Source organism: Zalophus californianus, chromosome 13, assembly GCF_009762305.2.
Source record: "Zalophus californianus isolate mZalCal1 chromosome 13, mZalCal1.pri.v2, whole genome shotgun sequence".
Lineage (NCBI taxonomy): Eukaryota > Metazoa > Chordata > Mammalia > Carnivora > Otariidae > Zalophus > Zalophus californianus.
This window is the reverse complement of record NC_045607.1, coordinates 94,277,386-94,298,306: the sequence shown is the minus strand read 5'-3', so window position 1 is coordinate 94,298,306 and position 20,921 is coordinate 94,277,386. Positions and strand designations below refer to the sequence as shown.

Sequence of the window (20,921 nt, the reverse complement as noted above, 5' to 3'; positions counted from 1 at the left end):
GACACTTTTCCTAGACAGCTGGGAGCAAGGCCCAAAGCAGGAGGGGGTGTGCCATGTGCCCGGGCCCTGAGCTGCCTGCAGGGGTCCCCCACCTAGCTTGGCCAGCCACCCTGTGGGGGTGGTAATTGCTGGAGGGCCCCTTGCTTCTCTTATGTGCCCTCAGCTCTGCCCTGTTCCCAAAGGCTCAGACCTCGTTGCCTCTCTGGCTCTGCCCTGCCTTGGTGCTTTCACGGTGCTCTCTGGAGGAGCTGTTGGAAGGTGGGCTCGCATGTGGGGTGATGTGAAGTGTGGTGAAGCCTCAGATCCAGACATTGGGTAGCCTTGTGGGCCTATCAACACTTTAGTGTCCTTGAATCCCCATTGATCGTGATCAGCAGAAATGTTAAAATAGAGAGGAGGGCGGGAAGGGAGAGACTCTGGGGCCGTACGCCAGGCAGAGCAGGACCTGGGGCCTGCTGAGTGTGCCGTGTGTGTATACTTGCTGTGCGCAGGACAGGGTGTCACCCTACTGGCTCAGAAACTCAGCTGGAGCAGGAAGTTGTGACCTGCTTTACCTTTGGTTTGGATCTGAGTGGGGAGCTCTGGACCTGCAGCTGCCCTCAGGATGGTTTTGGGGGAAGGAAGTGCATTTAGCCAGGCACCACCCAAGCGCTTGCTGTGCTCTGTGAGCATGGTGGCAGGTAGCACAGGCCAGGCGCGGCGTCAGGCTGGCGTGGCCTGTGTTGGTGGCATGTTTTTAAAGGATGGTGCTGATAGGTGACAGGACCATTACTGAATGAAAGTGAATTGACCTCTCCTCTCCCTCAAAGCATCCTACAAATGACAAAGACAAGTATTTTAAGTAGCAAAGAACATAAACATGCAGTTCACAGAAGAAACACAGATGGTCAGGAAGCATAAAAGGATGTTCACTCTCTCTTTAAAAAAAAAAAAAGGAATGTTAAAACATAACAAAGTACATTTTTGTGAAACATAAAATTGTCAAACACATACTTTTAAAGATAAAGTTCAGTAGATGCAAGATTTTGGCTCTCCTGGCGTGTTCCCTGCACGAACGTGAACGTGAGTTGTGCTCTGTGCCCTGAATGTGGACAGCAGGGAAAGGGGGGGACCTACGAGCGTGTGCTCACGGTAGAGGGAGTCTCGGGAGTCCGGAGGCAGGAATTTGCCTCCTGCCTGCCACTCAAGTTCATGTGTGTGATGCCAGGCATGCTTGGTGTGTGTGTGTGAGAGAGAGATGCCGGGCATGCTCGGTGTGTGTGTGTGTGTGTGTGTGTGTGTGTGTGTGTGAGTGAGAGAGAGATGCTGGGCATGCTCGGTGTGTGTGTGTGTGTGTGTGTGTGTGTGTGTGTGTGTGTGTGTGTGTGTGTGTGTGTGTGAGAGAGAGATGCTGGGCATGCTCGGTGTGTGTGTGAGTGAGAGGTGCCGGGCATGCTCCGTGTGCGTGCGTGTATGTGCGTGTATGTGTGTGTGTGTGTGATGCTGGGCATGCTTGGTGTGTGAGTGTGAGTGTGTGAGAGAGAGATGCCGGGCATGCTCGGGGTGTGTGTGTGTGTGTAAGATGTCGGGCATGCTTGGTGTGAGTGTGAGTGTGTGAAAGAGAGATGCTGGGCATGCTCGGTGTGTGAGAGAGTGTGTGTGTGTGTGTGTGTGTGTGTGTGTGTGTGTGTGTAAGATGTCAGGCATGCTCGGTGTGTGTGTGAGTGTGAGTGTGTGAGAGAGATGCCGGGCATGCTCGGTGTGTGTGTGTGTGTGTGTGTGTGTGTGTGTGTGTGTGGTGCCAGGCATGCTTGGTGTGTCTGTGTGAGTGTGAGTGAGATGTCGGGCATGCTTGGTGTGTGAGTGTGAGTGAGAGAGACAGAGAGAGAGATGCTGGGCATGCTCGGTGTGTGTGAGTGAGTGTGAGTGAGATGCCGGCCATGCTTGGTAGGCCTGCCACTATTCCCGCCTGCTTGAATACCTCAGCGGCATCTTGGCCCTGGAGCTGGGGTGGGAGTCCGGGGCTGTGGCTCTCACGGATCCTCATGAGCCCGGTCTGCGTCCCTGCTGGCCCAGGAGTCCCGGGGCCTCGGAGGCTGCTGTACACGCAGTGTGCTTACGTAAGGGTGTGTGCATACCTGTGTGCCTGAATGTGTGTGCTTGCACCACATGTTGGCTCTGTGTTTGGCTGTCATCACTGATGCTTTTAAATGGACGTTGGAAAGTCCGTTGGGAGAGAATGTGAATGTAATTTATATGCTTTGTGGGGTTGGTTGTGTGGATTGCTGTTTCGTGTTCCTGTGCACGTGGGTGCGGGTACCAGGTCCAAGCAGCATCTGTCGGGTGTAGACCCGCTATGGACCCCGTGGGACCGGTTTGGGCTGTGGAAGGCCCCCGTCGGTGCCTGAGGGCCTGTGCACCAGTGTGGGGACTCAGGCCCCGGCGTCCCGTGGCGGTTCATGCTGCACTGGGAGTGGATGGGAAGCGTCTGGGTTGTTTGTGGACTGAATCAGCTAGTGCGTGAGCTCAGTAAGCGATAGACAGTGTCCCTGTGGTATCAGAGCACCGTGTCCATGTCAGTGAGACACCGAAGAACCTGGTGGCCCAGGGAATGTGCTTTTGCCATGAAACGGTAGTGCTGTTGGGCTTTCCCTGTGTCCTTTCAGTCTTCTTTCCCAAAGACATGGGTGGTTCACAGAGAGAACCACGTCTTCCCCAGCCCGGCGGCTCCTGGCCCCGGACAGGCTGAACACGGCTGTGGGTTCTTCCTTCCAGAGCCCTGCGCTCTGTGTTGTGCCAGACACTCAGTGGCTTTAGAGGGTAACAAACCTTCTGTCTCCTTGTAGAAATAATTCTGAGGTACTTTTCTATGTCAGTAAGATTTAATAATCCTCTGTGCCATCGCAGGAGGGTGTCTGCATGTGTCCTGGCTGTGCAAAGACCCAGGTGGGCATTTTGTGTGGAGCTCGTCTGCTTCTGTTAGGTGTCAGCGCCCTCCCTCGTGGGCGGAGAGGTGTGAGGAGTCCTGGCAAATGCGCGAGAGGCGCACACGGACGCCATCCCCATCTGGCTGCTGCGTGGGAATTGGACCACCACCTCCTCTGTTCCCAGTTTCTTGTGAGGAAGCCTGAGCGTGTGACATGAGCTTAAATCGGAGCCTAAGGAGAGTGCACCTGCTGCAGTGTCGTGGGTCCAGCTCCCAGCTCCCCTGTCCCAGAGTCGTGCCCTCTGCTCTGCGGTGGGAGCCCCTGGCTACGGGCCTCAGAGCTCTGCAGGTCTGCGGCAGGGACAGGTGGGCATCCAGCCTCCTCCTACCGCAAGCTGGGGAGCACACAGATGAGAAAATGTACTACTTGCGCTTGTTGCAGGCCATCTGTGACTTCTGTGCACACTGGATACTTCTACTGGAGATTGGATCTTTTACTTTTCTCTCCTGTTTTGTTGTTTCCCATCTGGTTTCATTTGCCTTTGCCGTTTCTTTGCTGTTGACAAGTCAGCTTGTGGTCAGTGCCCCCATCAGGGCAGCCTGCTCCCATGCAGTGGGGGCACGAGTGAGAAGTCATTGTGGTGGGCCAGCTGCCCTCACCCATGGTGCACACGCACCCCAGAACCCCCATCCCGCCGACTAGACCTGAGTGTAGGAGGGAACCCAGTAGGAAGGGTGCTGTGCTGTCTCCCGCAAGCTTTGGTGCAGGATGGCCCCAAATGTCCACCCACAAAGTGAGGCCCACAGAGCCCAGTGGTGTGGTGCTGGCCTTCGTCCTCGCCACCGTTCTGGGTATGTTGATGGCTTGCGTACAGCCCCTCTGCCATGCATGGGTCCCTTCTCCCTGAGCCTGACTCCTGTCAGCAGGATTTGGCATGAGCATGCAGGCTTCCTGTGGCCTGTGTGGGGCCCAGCAGGTCTCTCCAGGGCATGGCCAGTGACAGGGTGCCATTCTGAGGAGTTGTGGGGAGTGAAACCCAACTGTGTGTTCTTCAAGGCAAGGCATCTGTCATATATCAATAGCTTGTTTCAAGTTGTAAAGTGACATAGTCATCCTAGTGAGATGTTCAGGACTTTAGAGAAACTGGCTATTGTCAAGATACTTTTCAGGCAGAATTTCAGGTTTTATAGTGTGATTATTAGGAGACTGTGAGGTCATCTAGATTTATGACATTATTGTTAATTTGGTAACCACTCTGCTTGGGTGCTCGCTGCCCTGGGGCCCATCTCATGAGGTTCACGTGCTTACAGGGCTGCATGTATAACGAGTCCCCATGTTGAGCTTTGCGTTGCATGGAGAAGTCAGGTTTATGCTGTTGTCTTCACCTTATACCTTTAGGCTGCAGTTACATGATTCGTTCCTTTAGCCACTGGGCTCCAGCTTGGCAGTGGCTGTGAGCGCTTATCTTCATGGAATGTATGATTGAGTGATGGAGATGGACAGTAATTCAGTGCCAATGTGACGCGTGCCATGAGCGACACGGCTGTGAGAATAGCAGAGATGGGTGGATAGGGAACCCTGCACTGAGGTGACGTGCCTGCCAAGGCCTGCAAGATGAGGCATCACAAATAAGAACCTGTCTGTGATGAAGAAAGGGGCTGGAAGTCCACCAGAGTGTGAGATCCCTCTGCCTCACCAAGGACTTGTATCCAGAACAGAGGACTTTCTAGAAGTCTGTAAGAAGAACATTTTGCATGTTTTCTGCAATGGAGAAAGCACGTGGATTATTTGTACAGGCAGCCCCAAGAGAAGATGTCATACGTGGAGAGGTGCTGATCTCCTTCGTCATCAGGGAAATGCAGACCAGACCATGTTGGGGTCACCACATCCCGAGAAGGGCTGAGGTGGGCGTCACAGGAGACCCAGTGTGTCAAGGGTGGGAGCTCCTGGGATGTCTTGCGGGCTGGACTGTAGCCCTGATGGTGGCGTGCTCTCCCTGGAACACATCCAGCAGGGAGGCTGAACCAGCATGGTGGGCAGAAAGATGGCTGAGCCCAAACCGCGGGCCACAGGAAGTGCACAGTTGCACCGTTCCATTTCTGTGGTGCTCGAAGCCCAGGGAAGGCTGTGTTTGCTGTTAGAAGTAAAGCAGCCAATGTCCTTGGGGAGGAGGTCTGGAGCAGGGCAAGGAGGGGCCGCCTGGTGCGTCAGCCCTGTCTCAGTTTGGCTGCCCACACGTGTGCTCAAATTGTGGCCACCCATTAAGCTGTTCACTTATAACTCATGCGGTTTTTTTTTTTACAGGTATGTTATACCTAATTGTTTAAAATAGTAATTAATGAATGTTATATCTCTTTATAAAACTTGTAAGCATTTGGGCGCTTGGGTGGCTCAGTCGTTAAGCGTCTGCCTTCAGCTCGGGTCATGATCCCAGGGTCCTGGGATCGAGCCCCACATCAGGCTCCCTGCTCAGTGGGAAGCCTGCTTCTCCCTCTCCCGCTGCTTGTGTTCCCTCTCTTGCTGTGTCTCTCTCTGTCAGAAAATAAAATCTTTGAAAAAAAAAAACAAACAAACTTGTAAGCATTTAAGTAATTTGTTCCAAAGTTTCAGTAAACAAAGGTCACTGACTTCTTAGTGAAAAAGTACGTAGGCAGCTCTGTTTGTGCCGTGTTCTAGACACTTCAGTGCTGTCAACCTTTGCTTCCCAGTGCTTGGAATGTGCGCTCGATGCTCGATGTGTGTGGTGGGGCTGTCCTGTCTGTCTCCCACTCAGGTGTCAGGTCTGTGGGCTCACATCCTGAGCCCTGCTGCAGCCTCCCCTCCACCATGGCTGCTTTTGTCTTGAGTTTAAACAGAATGATCATTATGCTCTGAGTACTTCCACGTCCTGTGGTGCCGCAGCTCATCAGTAGGGCTCCTTCTGGTTTGGCAAAGCTGTGGGCTGAGGGGGCACAGTGGAGGAGCGGACCTGGACAGAGCAGTGCTTTCTGCGTCCTTGCTGATGACCAGGAACCTGGACACCAGGCAGCTGTGCAGCTGCCCCGTCCCATGGCTGGGACTGAGGAGCCGAACGGGCTCTGAGACACACAGTGTGGGGCACGACTCTTGGTTTACGATGGGCAGCCTGCTCCTCATCTCTCCTTTTTGCATTCTTTTGTTCTCTTTTGTTTTGGTAACAACTAAAATGAAGTCAGTTGGAAGATAGGAAAATTCGTGGGTCTTGTTTTTTTTTTAAAGATTTATTTATTTGCTTGAGAGAGAGAACACACTCATGAGCTGGTGGGTGGGGGTGTGGCAGAGGGACAAGCAGACTCCTCGCTGACTCCCTGCTGACTGCAGAGCCGATGCGGGGTTTGATCCCAGGACCCTGAGGTCATGACCTGACCCGAAATCAGAAGTTAGACTCTTAGTCAACTGAGCTGCCCAGGCATCCCAGGAGAATAAATGGGTCTTAACAAATCTCCATCTGTCCTGTGGGTCTGTTAGAAAGTCAAGTCCAGTAAAAGCACTCTTCCCTGGCAGGCCTTGTGGCCAGCATTGGTTTTAGAAGCGGGTTTTGGCATGGGGAGGGATGACCACGGAAGGCTCCTGTCTGCGGGGCTGTGCCTCAGGCACCTCCAGATTCCCAGCTTCCTCCACGGTAGCGCTTTTCACGAGTTTGCCTCCGGACCACAGTAAACTTTCTTTTGTGTTGTGGTCTATAATAACAAGTGAAAAAATGTATGAAATAATGTCATATGTCCCACATTTATTGCATTCTGTTCCATTTTAAAATGCTCGAAAAAAATGCTGGTTAGGGGTGACTGGGTGGCTCAGTCGATGAAGCGTCTGCCTTCAGCTCAGGTCACGATCCCAGGGTCCTGGGATGGAGCCCTGCATCAGGCTCCCTGCTCATTGGGGAGCCTCTTTCTCCCTCTGCCCCTCCCCCTGCTCGTGTTCTTTCTCGCTTGCTCTCTCTCAAATAAATAAAACCTTTTAAAAATGCTGGTTAAGCCCACTGAATTGTTGTCCTGAGCTGTTAATGGGTCACAACCTGCAGTGTTTTCAAGTTGCTGACTGACATGCCTCATTCTGGCCTCTGAGCCCCTCCACGCTCTTCCCCATCCTTTTCCACGGCCCTGGTTACTGCTTTGTCGCTTGAAGCCATTCCCCAAATAAGACTGTGCTGTCCGTCTGTTCTCTGAACCCACCTCTGGCTTCCCTGATGAGTCTCCCTCGCCTGTGCTCCTGCAGCCTCTCTAAGAACAGGCCGAGGGCCCCGCGTACGGTCTCTCAGCGCCTCATAGCTGACATGTCTGTAGGAATTATGAGTGACACTTGACCCACATGACGTGTAATCCTCCCCTGCCTGACCGCTGTCACCTCAGTGGGATTGTTTTACCCTGTTTCTCCACGACGGCTGAGCCCCCTCCATCGGTCCCCTCTCTGGTTGTCCCCGGTCCTCTTTGGTTCGGTGCTCCATGTTTTCTAGAGTGGTGTCACTGCCCGACTGAGCAAGCGGAAAGTGTTCCCGTGCAGGGCTCTCTCTGGTGGGGGCTTGTTGGGGGAGGCAAGGTCCGTAGAACTGCGTCTGTGGGCTCGGTGCGGGCCGTCTTGTCGTGGCTGGTGTGATGGGAAGCAGACGCTAATCAGTAACCGTGTTCCTTTTGTTTCTGTTCAGCCATATCAGTGGGAACAAAATTGGCTGGGAGAAGACGGGAAGCCACTCAGAGCCGCAAGCACGGGGAGACCCAGGAGACCAAACAAAGGTAGTAGTTCGGCTTTTATTCCTTCAGATCTTGACTCTTTAGAGCATTGATGTTAGGGATTGGTTTGAAGCAAAGTGCTGTTTTTTTAAGACATGTTGTAATAGACACTGGCAGGTGGCAGGGAGGGTGGGAAGGCAAGGGGGTGTCACACACTTTGGGGATGGGAGGGGAAGGGAGTCACATACTGGCGGGGGCGTGTCAAGGACATTGGCTGGAGGATGGGTCCCGGATGTCATTGCAGGAGAGGGGGTCCCAGACGTCAGTGCGGGGGAGGGGGTCCCGGACGTCAGTGTGGCGGAAGAGGGGTCCCAGACATCAGTGTGGGGAGGGGGTCCCGGACGTCAGTGCGGGGGAGGGGAAGGCGACAGCTCATGTCTTCCACAGGCTGGGCAGGGTGTACTGGAAAGCCTCCCATCCGCTGGTACACACTCTTGTCAGGACTTAGAGCCTTGCAGAGCCCTCATCTCCTGCAGGGTTTTGTGGGGATTGAATGAGGAATCACTTCGAATGTACACTTTAAAAATGAAAGTAAAGTTCATTCCATTCCCCCTTTTATCTGCCTCTCCCTGTTACTAGTGATCCCTAGCAATAGCTTTCTGCTGCAGAACCACTCCTGTCCCCACATGTGGTCCCTTAGGATGTGCCACATCTCTAGCTGGAAGAGGGCTTGTTTGTATACAAGGTGACACCATGTCGGAAATTCATGTAAGGCTCTGGAGTACTCTCGCTGTTGAAGGGTTATCCTGTGAATAAGCAACAGAAATGCTTTGTGGTTGCCTGTTATTTGCAAAGCAGCTTCCAAATTTTCAGCTGCTTGTGTCTATATTCCGTGAATGGAGAGTATAGAAAACGCGGATTATCCTTGAGTTTTTTTTAAAACCAGTTTTGGTACTTTGTGTTTTAAAGGATAAAATTAAGCACTTAAGTACATGCCACTATAAAGGATATGTTTTGTTTCAAAACAGAGAAATGTATATTCCTTTTTTTTTTTAAAGATTTTATTTATTTATTTGAGAGAGAGAGAGAGAATGAGAGAGAGAGAGCACGAGAGGGAAGAGGGTCAGAGGGAGAAGCAGACTCCCCGCTGAGCAGGGAGCCCGATGCGGGACTTGATCCTGGGACCCCAGGATCATGACCTGAGCCGAAGGCAGTCGCTTAACCAACTGAGCCACCCAGGCGCCCGAGAGATGTATATTCCTTAGATTGACACGAAATCAAGCAATAAGCAATTATTATTTCCAGCATTTATCATGAGAAAGAATAAAACTGTTATGCAAATAATAATTGATCTCAGTAAACACTTTGGACTTTGCTAAATTCATAAAGAGAAAGTGAAGGGTGTCCCTCTGCAGACTTCCCTTTCCCCAGCCCGCTTCCTGCAGCTTTCCATCCCAGGGCCCCACATGGGGTCCACTCTTCCCTCTGCAGCTTGTGCACGTTCTATGTTTTGGCGATTGGTTGTTACAGGGTGGGTATTTTTCACTTAATGCTATCCTACGTTCATATTTCTATGTCATTATATAGGGATCTGATTCATCAGTTCTAATGGAATTAGCTTGTTTTTTGCTTTAATTTTTAGTAAGCAGCTCCCTGTGTATACTTAATTTGGGGCGTCACGATGACCAGAGAGAATACCTGGGTTTGGGTCTCTGTCCTCTGAATGCCAGCTGTGGTGGTGAGGAGTGGGTGTGAGCCACGGTGCTGCGAGTTCCTGGGCAGTGGCACAGTGTTTCTGAGCGTCCCCTCCCGTTTCCACACAGTGAGCAAGGGGACACGGTGGCTGCCCGGGGGTCAGCAAGCACAGAAGGCTACTCCCACCCTCAGGGTCCCCTGGGAATAGTGTGGCGGGGTCACCCACCCCCACCCAGGCTCGGGGGGCCACTCCCACTCCCTCTCTTTGGGGAGGGATCCTCTGCACGAGACACACAGTGAAAGGAGTGGAAACACGACCTGACCCGTTCTCCCCTGTTGCCCGTGGCTCTGCAGACGGAAGGCTCATCCACTGCCTCCTCGGGCAGCCAGCTCGCTGAAGGAAAGGGGAGCCAGATGGGCACTGTGCAGCCGATCCCGTGCCTCCTGTCCATGCCCACCCGCAACCACATGGACATCACCACACCGCCCTTGCCCCCGGTGGCGCCCGAGGTACTGAGAGTGGCAGAGCACCGGCACAAGAAGGGGCTGATGTACCCCTACATCTTCCACGTCCTGACGAAGGTACGGGTGGCCGTTTTCTGTCTGACCAGGCACCTGAAACGGAGTGCATTTCCCCATTCCTAAATGTTGAGAGGAAAGGCAAAAATGCGTACCTGTCAACGCATTAAGAGAAGAACGTGGGAAAGGGTTATTTTCCCCTTCGGTTTGATAGGAAATAGTTTTGAGATTTGTAATTAATGGCACATCATGTTATTTTTCTGACTTGTGATTTTATTTTCATTTCTAATTTTAAAATTTCCTGTACCATGTTTATACCATAGTGTGAGGTTTAATTAGCTGTCCCGTGCACTGCCTGTCTTCTCTGTCATCTGTCCTAGAGCGCCCCTGTGGAGTGGCAGACAGCGCTCCGCGTCCTCGGACTTGTCGAGTGCAGCTCTTATAGCCCTTCAGCAGAAAATCGAACACAGGACTGTGTGACATGCTAACAGTCAGAAAATGTGATTTTTGTGTTTACACAGTATCAGGATTTCACTTTATTAGTGTCTTACCAAATGTATGCTTCAGTAGACATCCAGTGTGGCATTGTTTTTGAATCTTGGTGTCTCCAATGGATCTATGTGTCCATTTAAATTTTCTCAGTGACTTGTAGTCTTTCTGTTGTTTATGGCCCTAGACCCACGATTTAACATGTAACCTCGGTGACCAGATTTCTCATGTGGATGGGTTTATTGCCATCATGTATTTTTAACATGTTTTCATCAGTGTCTGTACCCCCACAGATAATCAGACATTTTTCTCCCTGTTTTCTGCAATCCATCTGTGGTTTGTAAGGTGGGGTCAGTAAGTGCACAAGCCCCCCTGCCCCACAGCACCCCGAGCTGGACTGCGACCGTTAGCTGGCTAACCCGAGCATCGCTCCCTCGTGTCAGTCCAAGGGCACCCAGAGTTTTATGTTTAAACCGCAGTCGCCTCCAGGTGTCATGCACTTTGTGATCTGGGTCTGAACGTATGGTATCACTTTTCAGATTACGGTTGTGAGGTAAACATTTTATTTTTCAGGGGCAACGCATGTTGTAAGGGTAAGTGGAAAGTTCCTTTCGCGGGAGAAGGATTTCCCGAGTTTAAAGGAACCTAGGTTTGGGGGAGATTGCACCCTTTCCCCGTGGGGTTGTGGGGGTTGTGAGGTCCTGGACCCCTGTGCTTCTGCCCTGCCTGCTGTGGTCTACTCGGGGGCAGGCTGAGTGGCAGATGGCCTGTCATCCTCCACCACTCCCTCATCTCAAGGGCAGATGTTGATAAAGTGACTGTGGTTGAGAAAAGTAAATGATTATCTCTTCACATTTTAAAATGCCACCTACCATTTTTCTGTATGTCAGGGAAAGCTTAAGAGTGTCAGGCATGCTGTTTGCTGTGAGCTACATGGCTCTGGTATTAAATTGTCAGGCCGACATGTCTTCAGTGAGGCGAGACTTCACACTCACGCAGGCAGCCGGCCAAGCCAGGGACCCGGAGAGAGTGCCCACCGCACTCTCTCTCACATAAATCTATGTGAAGAAAGAGCAAAGGCCACGGAATTATTGAAAGAGTAGGTAGTGATAAATTTAAGACATTGAAGGTCATATGTATAGTCTTATGTCATGAACATTCCTAAATAAAGTTCCCTGCAAAATCTCTTGAGATGTACCTTGATGCCATAGAAATGTCGGAGACGGGGCCACAGAGGTCTTGCCACCACCTCAGGTGCAGATGCCCAGCCCCTTGTCTCGTGCCGTGTTGGCCGCGGGATGTGAGCGGAGTGGGCCTTCCTTTGAGGGCTGCCCCGCGGCTGCGCGTGCCCCTCAATCAGGAGGCACGCCTCCCGAGTCCTGGCACATGCTGAAATCGTGCAGAATGAGGGACCCTGCAGGGTGTGCTCTTTGGGAGACCATGTACGCACATGGCTAATGTTTTATGGAAGAGCTTGGTAAAGACAATTTGACCATTTTATTTTCAGGATACTCATTTCTTGGATTTCACATAGGTCATTAAAAATTATGAATTTCATTACATATGACCATCTTGACTCATAAGTAAAATTTGCAAGTTCTCAGCATTTTCTATTCTATTTGTTGTCTGCTCTTATCTGTCCAGATTGTTTCAAAGATTTCGGGGTCGTCTATGTGGTTTCCTTATGCTCTTGGTTCCAGGTTAAAGATGAAACCATGTAGATTTTATTTTGACTCTTTGAGCATATGTTTTGACACCCACTAAATGAACTCTCCCTAACACCCCACTGCACGCAAGTGGTTAAGCAATTGATTTGGAATAGAATTGCAATGTCGTTAACTGGAGATAATGCAGTGTATTTCTGTGAGTTTGTTGTAAATTCAACATGAAAAATGTGCAATATTATTCTGCTTTCTTCCATGCAAAGGGTGAAATCAAAATTGCTGTTTCTATTGAAGATGAAGCCAGCAAAGACCTGCCTCCCGCCGCCCTGCTCTATAGGCCAGTTCGCCAGTATGTTTACGGAGTGCTGTTTAGCTTGGCAGAAAGCAGAAAGAAAACTGAGAGACTTGCTTTTAGAAAGAACAGACTTCCACCAGAATGTATGTACTGTGAAATCCATTGTTTGTTTTCCTCAGTACCTCGTAACCTCTTGTGCATTTTCCAAAGCCTTAGAGGATCGTGACTGAGTCTGCCCCGAGTGTCCCCACACAAGATGGTGGGCCTCATGGGCTCCTTAGGGCAGGAGGACCAGCCATGGGCTGTTTTCCTCAGTAACGTTCCAGTCATGCTGTGTATTTGGTAAAACGTGTGCACTTTAAACTGGATGTTGATCTGGAAATAGTCCGGACGGGCACCCTCTCCTGTGGCAAGCGCGTCCCAGGCAGGGCAACAGTGGCGTCTGCTCCGGTATCCGCGAGCGCGTCTGCGCACAGGGTCTGTGTTCCTGGGGAGGCCCTCACTGTGTGTGGCTGCTTCTGTGCGGGTGTCGTGTGCCTGCGCACAGCCTGCAGCAGACAGGGCCCTGGTCACTGTCCTCCTCGAGGACTCCAGCTGATCGACCCTGGGGTGGAGGGGGAGTGGAAAGACGGAAGGTGCTGTTTGACAGGTCGTCAAAAGCTGAGGTCAGAGCATGCATTTTCCATCTTCCAACGGGCCAGCGTAATATTTGGGGAGAACCGTGTCTTTCTGTTTTAGGTTATTTTATGTACTAATATAGGAGATGTAAAAGTCACTGTATATTTATTAGGAAATACAGAAAAGTTTCCCAAAACATACAGTCTAAAATAAGAATATCCTGAACCGTGGACATTATAGATGACCAGAGCATCCCTTCAACTAAGACTGTTTAGGGACAGATCCCCTGTGTGTGCAGCGGGTCAGAGCAGGCCTGGTAGCATGCTGCAGCTGAGCTGTGCTCAGGGACGCACGTGACGGTCTTACCTTTGGACTCTGAACTGGAGAGATTCTAGCAATTCTAAAAGCTTGTTCCATAGGTGCTGATGTTTTCTGTTTCTGATTACTATGCTGCAGTGTGGTTCAGTAAGCCTTAAAATGAAGTGCCTCCATGCCCTGACTTGAGGGTGGCCACTGAGCTCTGTAGCCGCCTGTAGCTGATGCATCTGCCTGGGGCTCGAGGCCCCGCGGGAAATACTGAGTGTTGTCAGTGGACTCTGCCATGCTGGGACGTTCCTGGTGGACACATCATCTTTCTTACTTTGCACAGGGTTGGCAAGTCTTCTGCACCAGCTGGCCCAGGCCCTGCAGCCGCGACCTCCCTTCCAAGGCCGTGGCCCCTTGATTCTGCCTTGGCCTGGACTGCTAGGTGCTGCAGAGTGCTGGGCAGTCCCACTTCCTGCTGTGTCCTCAGCTCTGGGGCACCATTTTGGCTTTCGTGGTGAAAGCTGTTCTCTTTCTCATTTGGTCATGTTCCAGAAATAGTTTTCTTTATTTAGCACGCTCCTGGGAGTTTTCCAGGATGGGTCCCCTCTGCAGCGCCCACAGCTTTGTAGAGCAGTCCGGGTGGGCTGCTGTGCTCTGTGTGCACCCTCAGTGGTGGGCAGGTGCGCTCCTCCCATCTAAGGAGCTCTGTGTCACAGGTGAGCTGCGGGTGCCCGGGACGGCAGGAAGTAAGAGTGAGTCTCTGCCCTGCTGCAGGTGTGCGGTACAGCCCTGTGCCATGCAGCATGCTCACCCCCTTGTTGCTTGTTCCATACCTGGGCGGTGCAGGTGTCTGGCTGGCCCCTGAGCAGGCAGTAGGGGATGCAGGAGGCACAGGGCAGCGCTCAGTGCACAAAGCAGCACCCTCTGGTCATAAGGGAGAGAGCGGTGCACTGTGCCGTGGGGCTGGGCATGCACGCGCACCACGCGGTTGGGGCTTGGCACTTGTGGGGAGAGGACAGGTGGGGGGTTACGGACAGGACAGTGGAGGAAGGAGGAGCGGTACAGGTGAGCTCTGGGAGCTCTAAAGCTCTTGTGCATGGGGCTGCGTGGACTGGCTGAGTTTCTTTTATATGTATGTATTTTTTTTAAAGATTTATTTACTTGTTTTGAAAGAGAGAGAGATCTGGGGAAGGGGGGCAGAGGGAGAGGGAGAATCTTGAGCAGACTCTGCACCGAGCATGGAGCCCGACGCGGGGCTCCCGTCTCACGACCCTGAGATCATGAGCTGAGCCAAAACCAAGAGTCAGACACCTAACCGAATGCGCCTCCCAGGTGCCCCCTGCTGAGTTTCTGGGGGAGGTCGGTGCTGAGCGCATTGTAGTTTTTCTGCTCAGGCGACGAAAGAAAGTGGGTTCTCACTTCTCTGTCAGTCACGGGGAGACCACTGAAGGGTGGGGAAGGGTGGGACATTTTCTGTCCAGGAGGGTGGGCTGGGTAGGGACAGGCAGCTGAACTGAGGCACTGCGAAAGGAGCTGGGGACCAGCCCTGGGATGTCAGTGGCACCTGGGAAAGTGTGACTCGTGTGGGTTACAGATAACAGTGAACCTCTCGGTGGAAAGATGTGTCCATTTGACCTCTGAGTTTACAGGTTAGGAGACCGTTGTTAGCCCTGTAATGAGTGGCTTTAGAACCTAGGTCTGTTTGGTTTTTTTGGGGACCTGATAACAGTCGAATTTGTTTCATGCATTGGTTGTCTTAATGAGGGGAAAACAGCCTTGGAAAAGGTTCTTAGGTCAGTAATGCATGCTCTTATTTGCTGATTATCGTGCTAACTGGAGCACCAGCTCTTCACAGGGAAGAGTTTTGTCCTTAGGAGCTTTTGTGAGCGTTGAGCCTCAACGCTGGCAGCTTACTCAGAGCAAACCTTGTGTGAGAGAGGACCGTGATGACCTTAACCTCTCATTAACAGTGCATTACGATTGTTCCCTGAGGACTGCTCCCTGAAGCCCGCTCAGATCCCAGCTAACTCAACGCGGATGTGGTGATGCCCCTGCTGTGGGTTTCCCGCCTGAAACATGTTAAGTGATTGCGCATTTCGGTGTTCTTAGGGAGGAAGCTCTTGGGGCTGTGGATGAGGTGAGGTTGGCGATGCTGCTTAGGCGTTCCCGGTCGATAAGGTTTGAAAGTTGAGTCTGTTGAAACTGTGATTTACCCGTGGCCACTCTTAGACCATCTGTGGATGAAATGAAGTCAGTGATACTTTGCAGGAGATTCATAAAGCACTGACCGTGCACCATGAGGTCTTTGAGGCAGGTTTGTTTCTCAGCTGCCTGCTGGCCCCGCCGTCCACTCCACGGGTCCCACGTGAGCCCGCCGTCTGTAGCAGGTGAGGAGGCTCTGGGTCCAGCATGGTGTCAGTGTGATGTTGGTTCAACGTGCTCGCTGTGACACCTGGGGGCTCCCCCAGGAGGGCTTTGTTGTCAGAACCAGTCAGAGGGCACTTGAAGTCTAAAGGGTTGTTTAAAAATACTGAACTCTCACCACATTTAAGACATGTATCCATTTGGAAATGCAGTGTCTCTCTCTCTCTATCTTTTTTAAGTAGGCTCCATGCCCAGCATGGAGCTTGTTGCCGGGCCTGAACTCATCATGACCCTGAGACCAAGACCTGAGCCAAGATCAAGAGTCAGACACCTAACTGAGCCTCCCAGGCACCCCGGAAATGTAGTCTCTTGATCAAGACACAGGATAAAGCATTTCATAATCTGTAACAAGTACTCTAGTGCTCGTGTGATTTTAGCAAGTTTCATTTTTTAAAGTCATATGGTTAAAGCGGGATATCCACCCTCAGATCCTTAAAAACTCTGGCCTGTGAAAGTCATACTGAATTACATGCTGGCAGTTTATTTTCTGTGTGTCCATCCCTGGGTTCCATTGTTTGCTGTTTGGAAATTCATCAGAAGCTCATTTATTACGACAGCTGTTCAAAGTCACCGGCAGGGGGGCTCCAGGCGCCTCCAGTGGGCCACGTGGAAGACCGCAGACCTGGCACAAGCGATTTGCCCCATGTTCTGTATAGGGACAGTGGCAGTTGCTGGGATCTGCCTTTATGGTTGCTGGCTCTTGGGTGGGGCCTGGGGACATTTGCCCGGCTGGAGGCTTGGAGCATGAAGCTCCCGCCCTGCTGGTGGCTCCAGGCTTGCTGCCCCCTGGGGGGACAGCTGTCCCTCACCCCTCACCCTGCCAGGGCAGTCAGGAGGGGCAGGAAGAAAGGGGGTCTGGTTCTAAAAAGACTGCAGGGTAACAAGACTCCTTGGCCACGGTGGAAGAGATAAAAATCCAGGAAGTAAAGCCCAGTGATGGGCACATTTTCAAATTATTGTTCCCTTTGGAAAACTGGCCTCTGTTTTCTTCAGGACTCCCCAGGACCTCAAAATTAAGTAAGAGAAACAGGCTTCTAGAAAGTGAAGGGACATAAGGTACAGACACAAGAGGTGAAAGTCTCCACTTTCTAAATAGGAAAAGCTGAAGGGAACCTGGATTTCTTCGTGGTGCAGTTTGCTTTTGCTTTAGAAATTTTGTTTGTGCCAAGTAATTGGTTCTGCTGATTAAAAAGGAGTAAAATTAAATTGGTTCACTGTGGATTATATTATAGAACAGAACAATATGACCAATATTAGTGCGTTGTTTTAATACGTGTGCAATTTGGTTATCATACACGTTTCCCCTGTGATTTTGTGAAGGCTGTTTATATTTATCTGAGTTTCTTTACTCTACAGAGCTTTCCAGGAGTAGCATTAGCCACTGCCTTTTCCTCAGCGACCTGTGAGCAGCTGAGCCCGAGGGGCAGCTGCATGGGCAGGTGGCTCCATGTGGCAGAGTCGTGGCCCTCCTTCAGAGCCGTGTTTGTCGTGGGTCCCTGCCCTCCTGGGGTCTGACACACCAAGAGCGGCGTGCACAGGGACAGTGAAGCAGGCGTAGTCGCGGGTGCATCGGGAGCACCGCGCTCTGCGGCCTGGGGGGCCTCGCACCGCCGCAAGTCCTAGAGGGCACGCGCACGTGTTCGCACCAGGGAGTGGACAGCGAGCTGGGCCCCACCCCTCATGTGTCCACTCCTGTGAGAAGGCAGGTACAGCTGCCATTGTGCGCAGTGTTCTGTTTCTGCATAGATGCAAAAGAACCAGATTTGTTTTTACTTATTTGTGTGGTTTTGTTGTTTTTCTGCACCTCACGAGGCTCAGCAGGTGTAACGGTCTTCCTCCCTATGTGCGCACACACGCCGGCCTGCAGTCTGCAGGCCCAGTTGGCCAGGGCTGTGGGAGCGGCTTGTCTGCATCTTCTCTTGGAATTGGCTTACGAAATGAAACATTCTCATTATTCCTGGCCTGGGACAGCGTTAGAACAGATTTGCAAGGTAGCTGGCTGCCCTGGGTTTCCATGTGGCCGTGCCTGCCGTCTGAGGGAAGTGCTGGGTTCTCGCCAGCAGCTCAAGTGTAACAGTGTAGTAGGTCCCAGATTGTATTTTGAAGAGGTACTTCCTGTAAAGAAGGTGCATTATAAACGTAGCCTCTAGTAGTACAGAAAACCAACACCCCGGAGTTGTTTTTGCCGATGTAAATGTCGCTTGAGCGTGAGGGAAGGAAGACAGTCTCCTGTTCAGTGTTTTCAATTCTGCCTGAAAGGGTTTTTCTGTCGGTGGAAAAGCTGAGGTGAATGTTTGCTGATGGCGTCACGGCAGGGTTTCTGGGCATGAGGTCATGTCTTATACAACATGGGGTCGTCACGGCCATGCTTATCTATCACAGTGCTGTTGTCTGAGTGCCAGACGTGTGTGCTCGGGGCCCGTAATACCCCAGCTTCCCCATGTATGATGATCCCCACGTAACCAGTGCTTTTTGCAGACACAGGAGCCCAGAGATTGTGCTGTTAGCTCCTCTGCTTCTGAGTGTCCCTGCGAGTGGAGTCATAGAGCCTGAGCCCTCTGTCCTGGGCGGGCGCATGGACGTGGACGTGCACATAGGGACGGCCGCACGTCACCCTGGAAACTGCCGTTCCTGGGATCCTTTTTTTTTTTTTTTTTTTAAGATTTTATTTATTTATTTGAGAGAGAGAGAGTGAAAGAGAGCCCAGGAGGGGGTAGGGTCAGAGGGAGCAGCAGACTCCACGCTCAGCAGGGAGCCCGATGCAGGACTCGATCCCGGGACTCCAGGATCATGACCTGAGCCGAAGGCAGTCGTTTAACCAGCTGAGCCACCCAGGCGCCCGTGTCCCCGGGATCTTTATCAGCACTAGGCTTTAATGAGTTAACTGTGGTCAACCTCACACGATGTAGCCTATAACCACATAACAGGCAGGAGGTGCCTGTGTTTCCTTCTCAAGGTTGTTTTAGGGTGAGTCCTTGGCCCCTTTCTGTGGTACCTGGTCCCAGGGCTGGGCCTCAGGGTTTAAGGACACCCTGGGTCTCGCATGGCACGGGGGGGGGTGGCCCCTGAGCCTCCCCTGCCTCCCCAGCTCCCCACCCCTGCCTGGTACATAGAAGGTGCTCAGTAAATACCTATGAGGTGACTGCCCATAGGTTCCACCACTATTAAGTGATGGTATGTGAAAAGACTTCCAGAAGCAGATACACACATGTTAAAGATAAAGCAAGTCAGGAGCAGCTTTGCTCTCGGAACAAAGTTTTGTGTTCCTTCACTTGCATTTCCTAAATTAGATTCGAGCTGTTCATGAGTAGTGCAGTTAGGCAACAAAAATACTTAGAACGACAAGAGGAAGTGACTACATGGGACCCGTCCTTCACAGGGAGCGCAGCCCTGCCCCTCCTCACTCCTGGTGGGTGCAGAGTGTGTCCCCAGCGGCCTCTGCCCGCTGGAAGCTGTGTGCACAGCTGTCTGGGGAGCCCCGGGGGAAGTGGGGACAGGCGGCGTGAGAGGCTGCCTCCATGCCCCCCACCCCCCCTCCATGTGGGGCCTGGACCTCGAGAACAAGAGTGTGCTGCCCAAACCTGTTTCTAGATGAAAGCAGGACACAATGAAGGAGAATGACCGTGGCAGGTATTAGAGAGCAGTGGGGACAGAGGTGCAGATGGACTTAGTGGGGACGCCTTCCAGAGAGGGCTCAGATCCGAGACCTGGCACCGGGCAGCCACCTCGTGTGAGTGTGCGTGCACGTGTGAGCGTGTGTGCGCATGTGGTGGGGAGAAAGTGAAAGAACCTAGATTAGCTAATCCTACAGAGATAAAATCTAATCAGTGCCTTTAAAACCTTTGCCACCAAAATGAATATGTTACAAAATAGATTTGTGTGTTTTTGCTTTTTTTGGCAGGGAAATGAACATTGTGGATTAACCAGTAGACACACAGCAGCCTGCTGGTTAAGGGCTTGTTTTGTGACCAACCTTGTCCTGTTTATTGGGGGCTGACGACTGCCAGCCTCTGATACTAGTTGGGCTGAGGGGGCCTTGTGGTGGTGACAGCCGCCCGGTGTGCATGCCGCGTGTGCCGAGGCTTGGCCGGTGTGGGGCTAGATTGTGAGTCCGAGGACAGGGACTGCGTGGGTGCGTGTCTCAAAATATGGATGAGTACAAAGATGCATGTATTTATGTATACATGTGTATCTGTTTGCACTTAATGGACTTTAAGTATTTTACACGTTTTAGATTTTTCCTTAGTATTTAAATGTTAAGATACTCAAATGTGAATGGAAGGGATTTTCCAGTGACAAAACAGTAACTTTTTTGTAAGAAGACAGTTTTGGGGAGCTATCTTGACCTGCACCCTGCTCCAGCAGCCTGCTCCTGGGGTGGGAGTCCCAGGGTTCCGCGGTGGCGCACCTTTCCCTGCCTTGTCTGGGGCTGGGTGTGCGGAGCTGGCTGTCCTGTTGCTGACGCCCTGAGTGTCCAGGTGTCTGGCTGCCCATATTCTCCAGGACCCTGTGCAGGCAGGACCGGGTGGAGCTGATCGCTCATTCTACCAGAGTTTGGGCCTTCAGTCTCCCGTCTGCCTTGGGCAGTACTTTCGGGAAAGTGAGCCCATCTGGGATGCTGTCGTTTGGGTAGAAGGGCCTTGTGGAGGAGGACAGTGGAGTCCCGGTGCCATCTGGTTCTCGGTGGGTCGCGCTGGCTGCTTCTTGGTTCCCACTTCTGCTCCAGCAGTCATGGGCCCAGGTGAGCTTTCGTTGCCTAGGAAGTGCACACCCAGAGCCCAGCATCGGCCTGTCCCCTCAGCACAGCGAGGGCACACTGGACGCAGTCCCTGTGGTGTGCCGTGGCTTCAGCGTGACTGCCCTGTCACACTTTCCTCTTCCTGGATTCGAACGTGTGGGGAAAGAGGTGCTTGTTTGTGCTTTAAGAATTAACGGACTTGAATAGTGGTAAGACCACTATGGGGAAGAGGCCTGGTTTCGGATTAGATCAGCTTAGACCTTCTTGCCTTTTTGGAGGTGAAATGGGGAATTTTATTATGCTGTGTCTTCAGTCTTCCTGAATAGAATTCCCGTGTGCTGGCATCACCTGGGATTTCAAAACACTGAATCTTGCCTCAGTTTGTTGCCTTACTGGGCTTTTAGGGTCTCACTGCAGGGCACTTATTCTTACTAATCTTTAAAAACACAGTTTAAAAGGGGACCGTCCAGCGAAGTGGCACCAAGTGCGGATTATTTCTCAAATCTGATCGTGAAAGTATCTATGGAAAAAGATTAGCCGTCTAAATTGGATTTCCTTTGGATTTCCGTGATAATCACATAC

At 51.8% G+C, this 20,921-nt stretch overlaps 1 protein-coding gene across 2 annotated transcripts in view; it reads left to right on the top strand.

Annotated features, from left to right (window-relative positions):
* The window catches only part of FAM120A (family with sequence similarity 120A), a 92,568-nt gene that overhangs the window by 46,139 nt on the left and 25,508 nt on the right, over positions 1-20,921 (top strand). For both annotated transcript variants that reach the window (XM_027614885.1, XM_027614884.1), the window contains exons 8-10: positions 7,567-7,654; positions 9,641-9,868; positions 12,222-12,396. In XM_027614885.1, the coding sequence (XP_027470686.1) occupies positions 7,567-7,654; positions 9,641-9,868; positions 12,222-12,396 (491 nt within the window). The remainder of the gene's footprint in view (positions 1-7,566; positions 7,655-9,640; positions 9,869-12,221; positions 12,397-20,921) is intronic.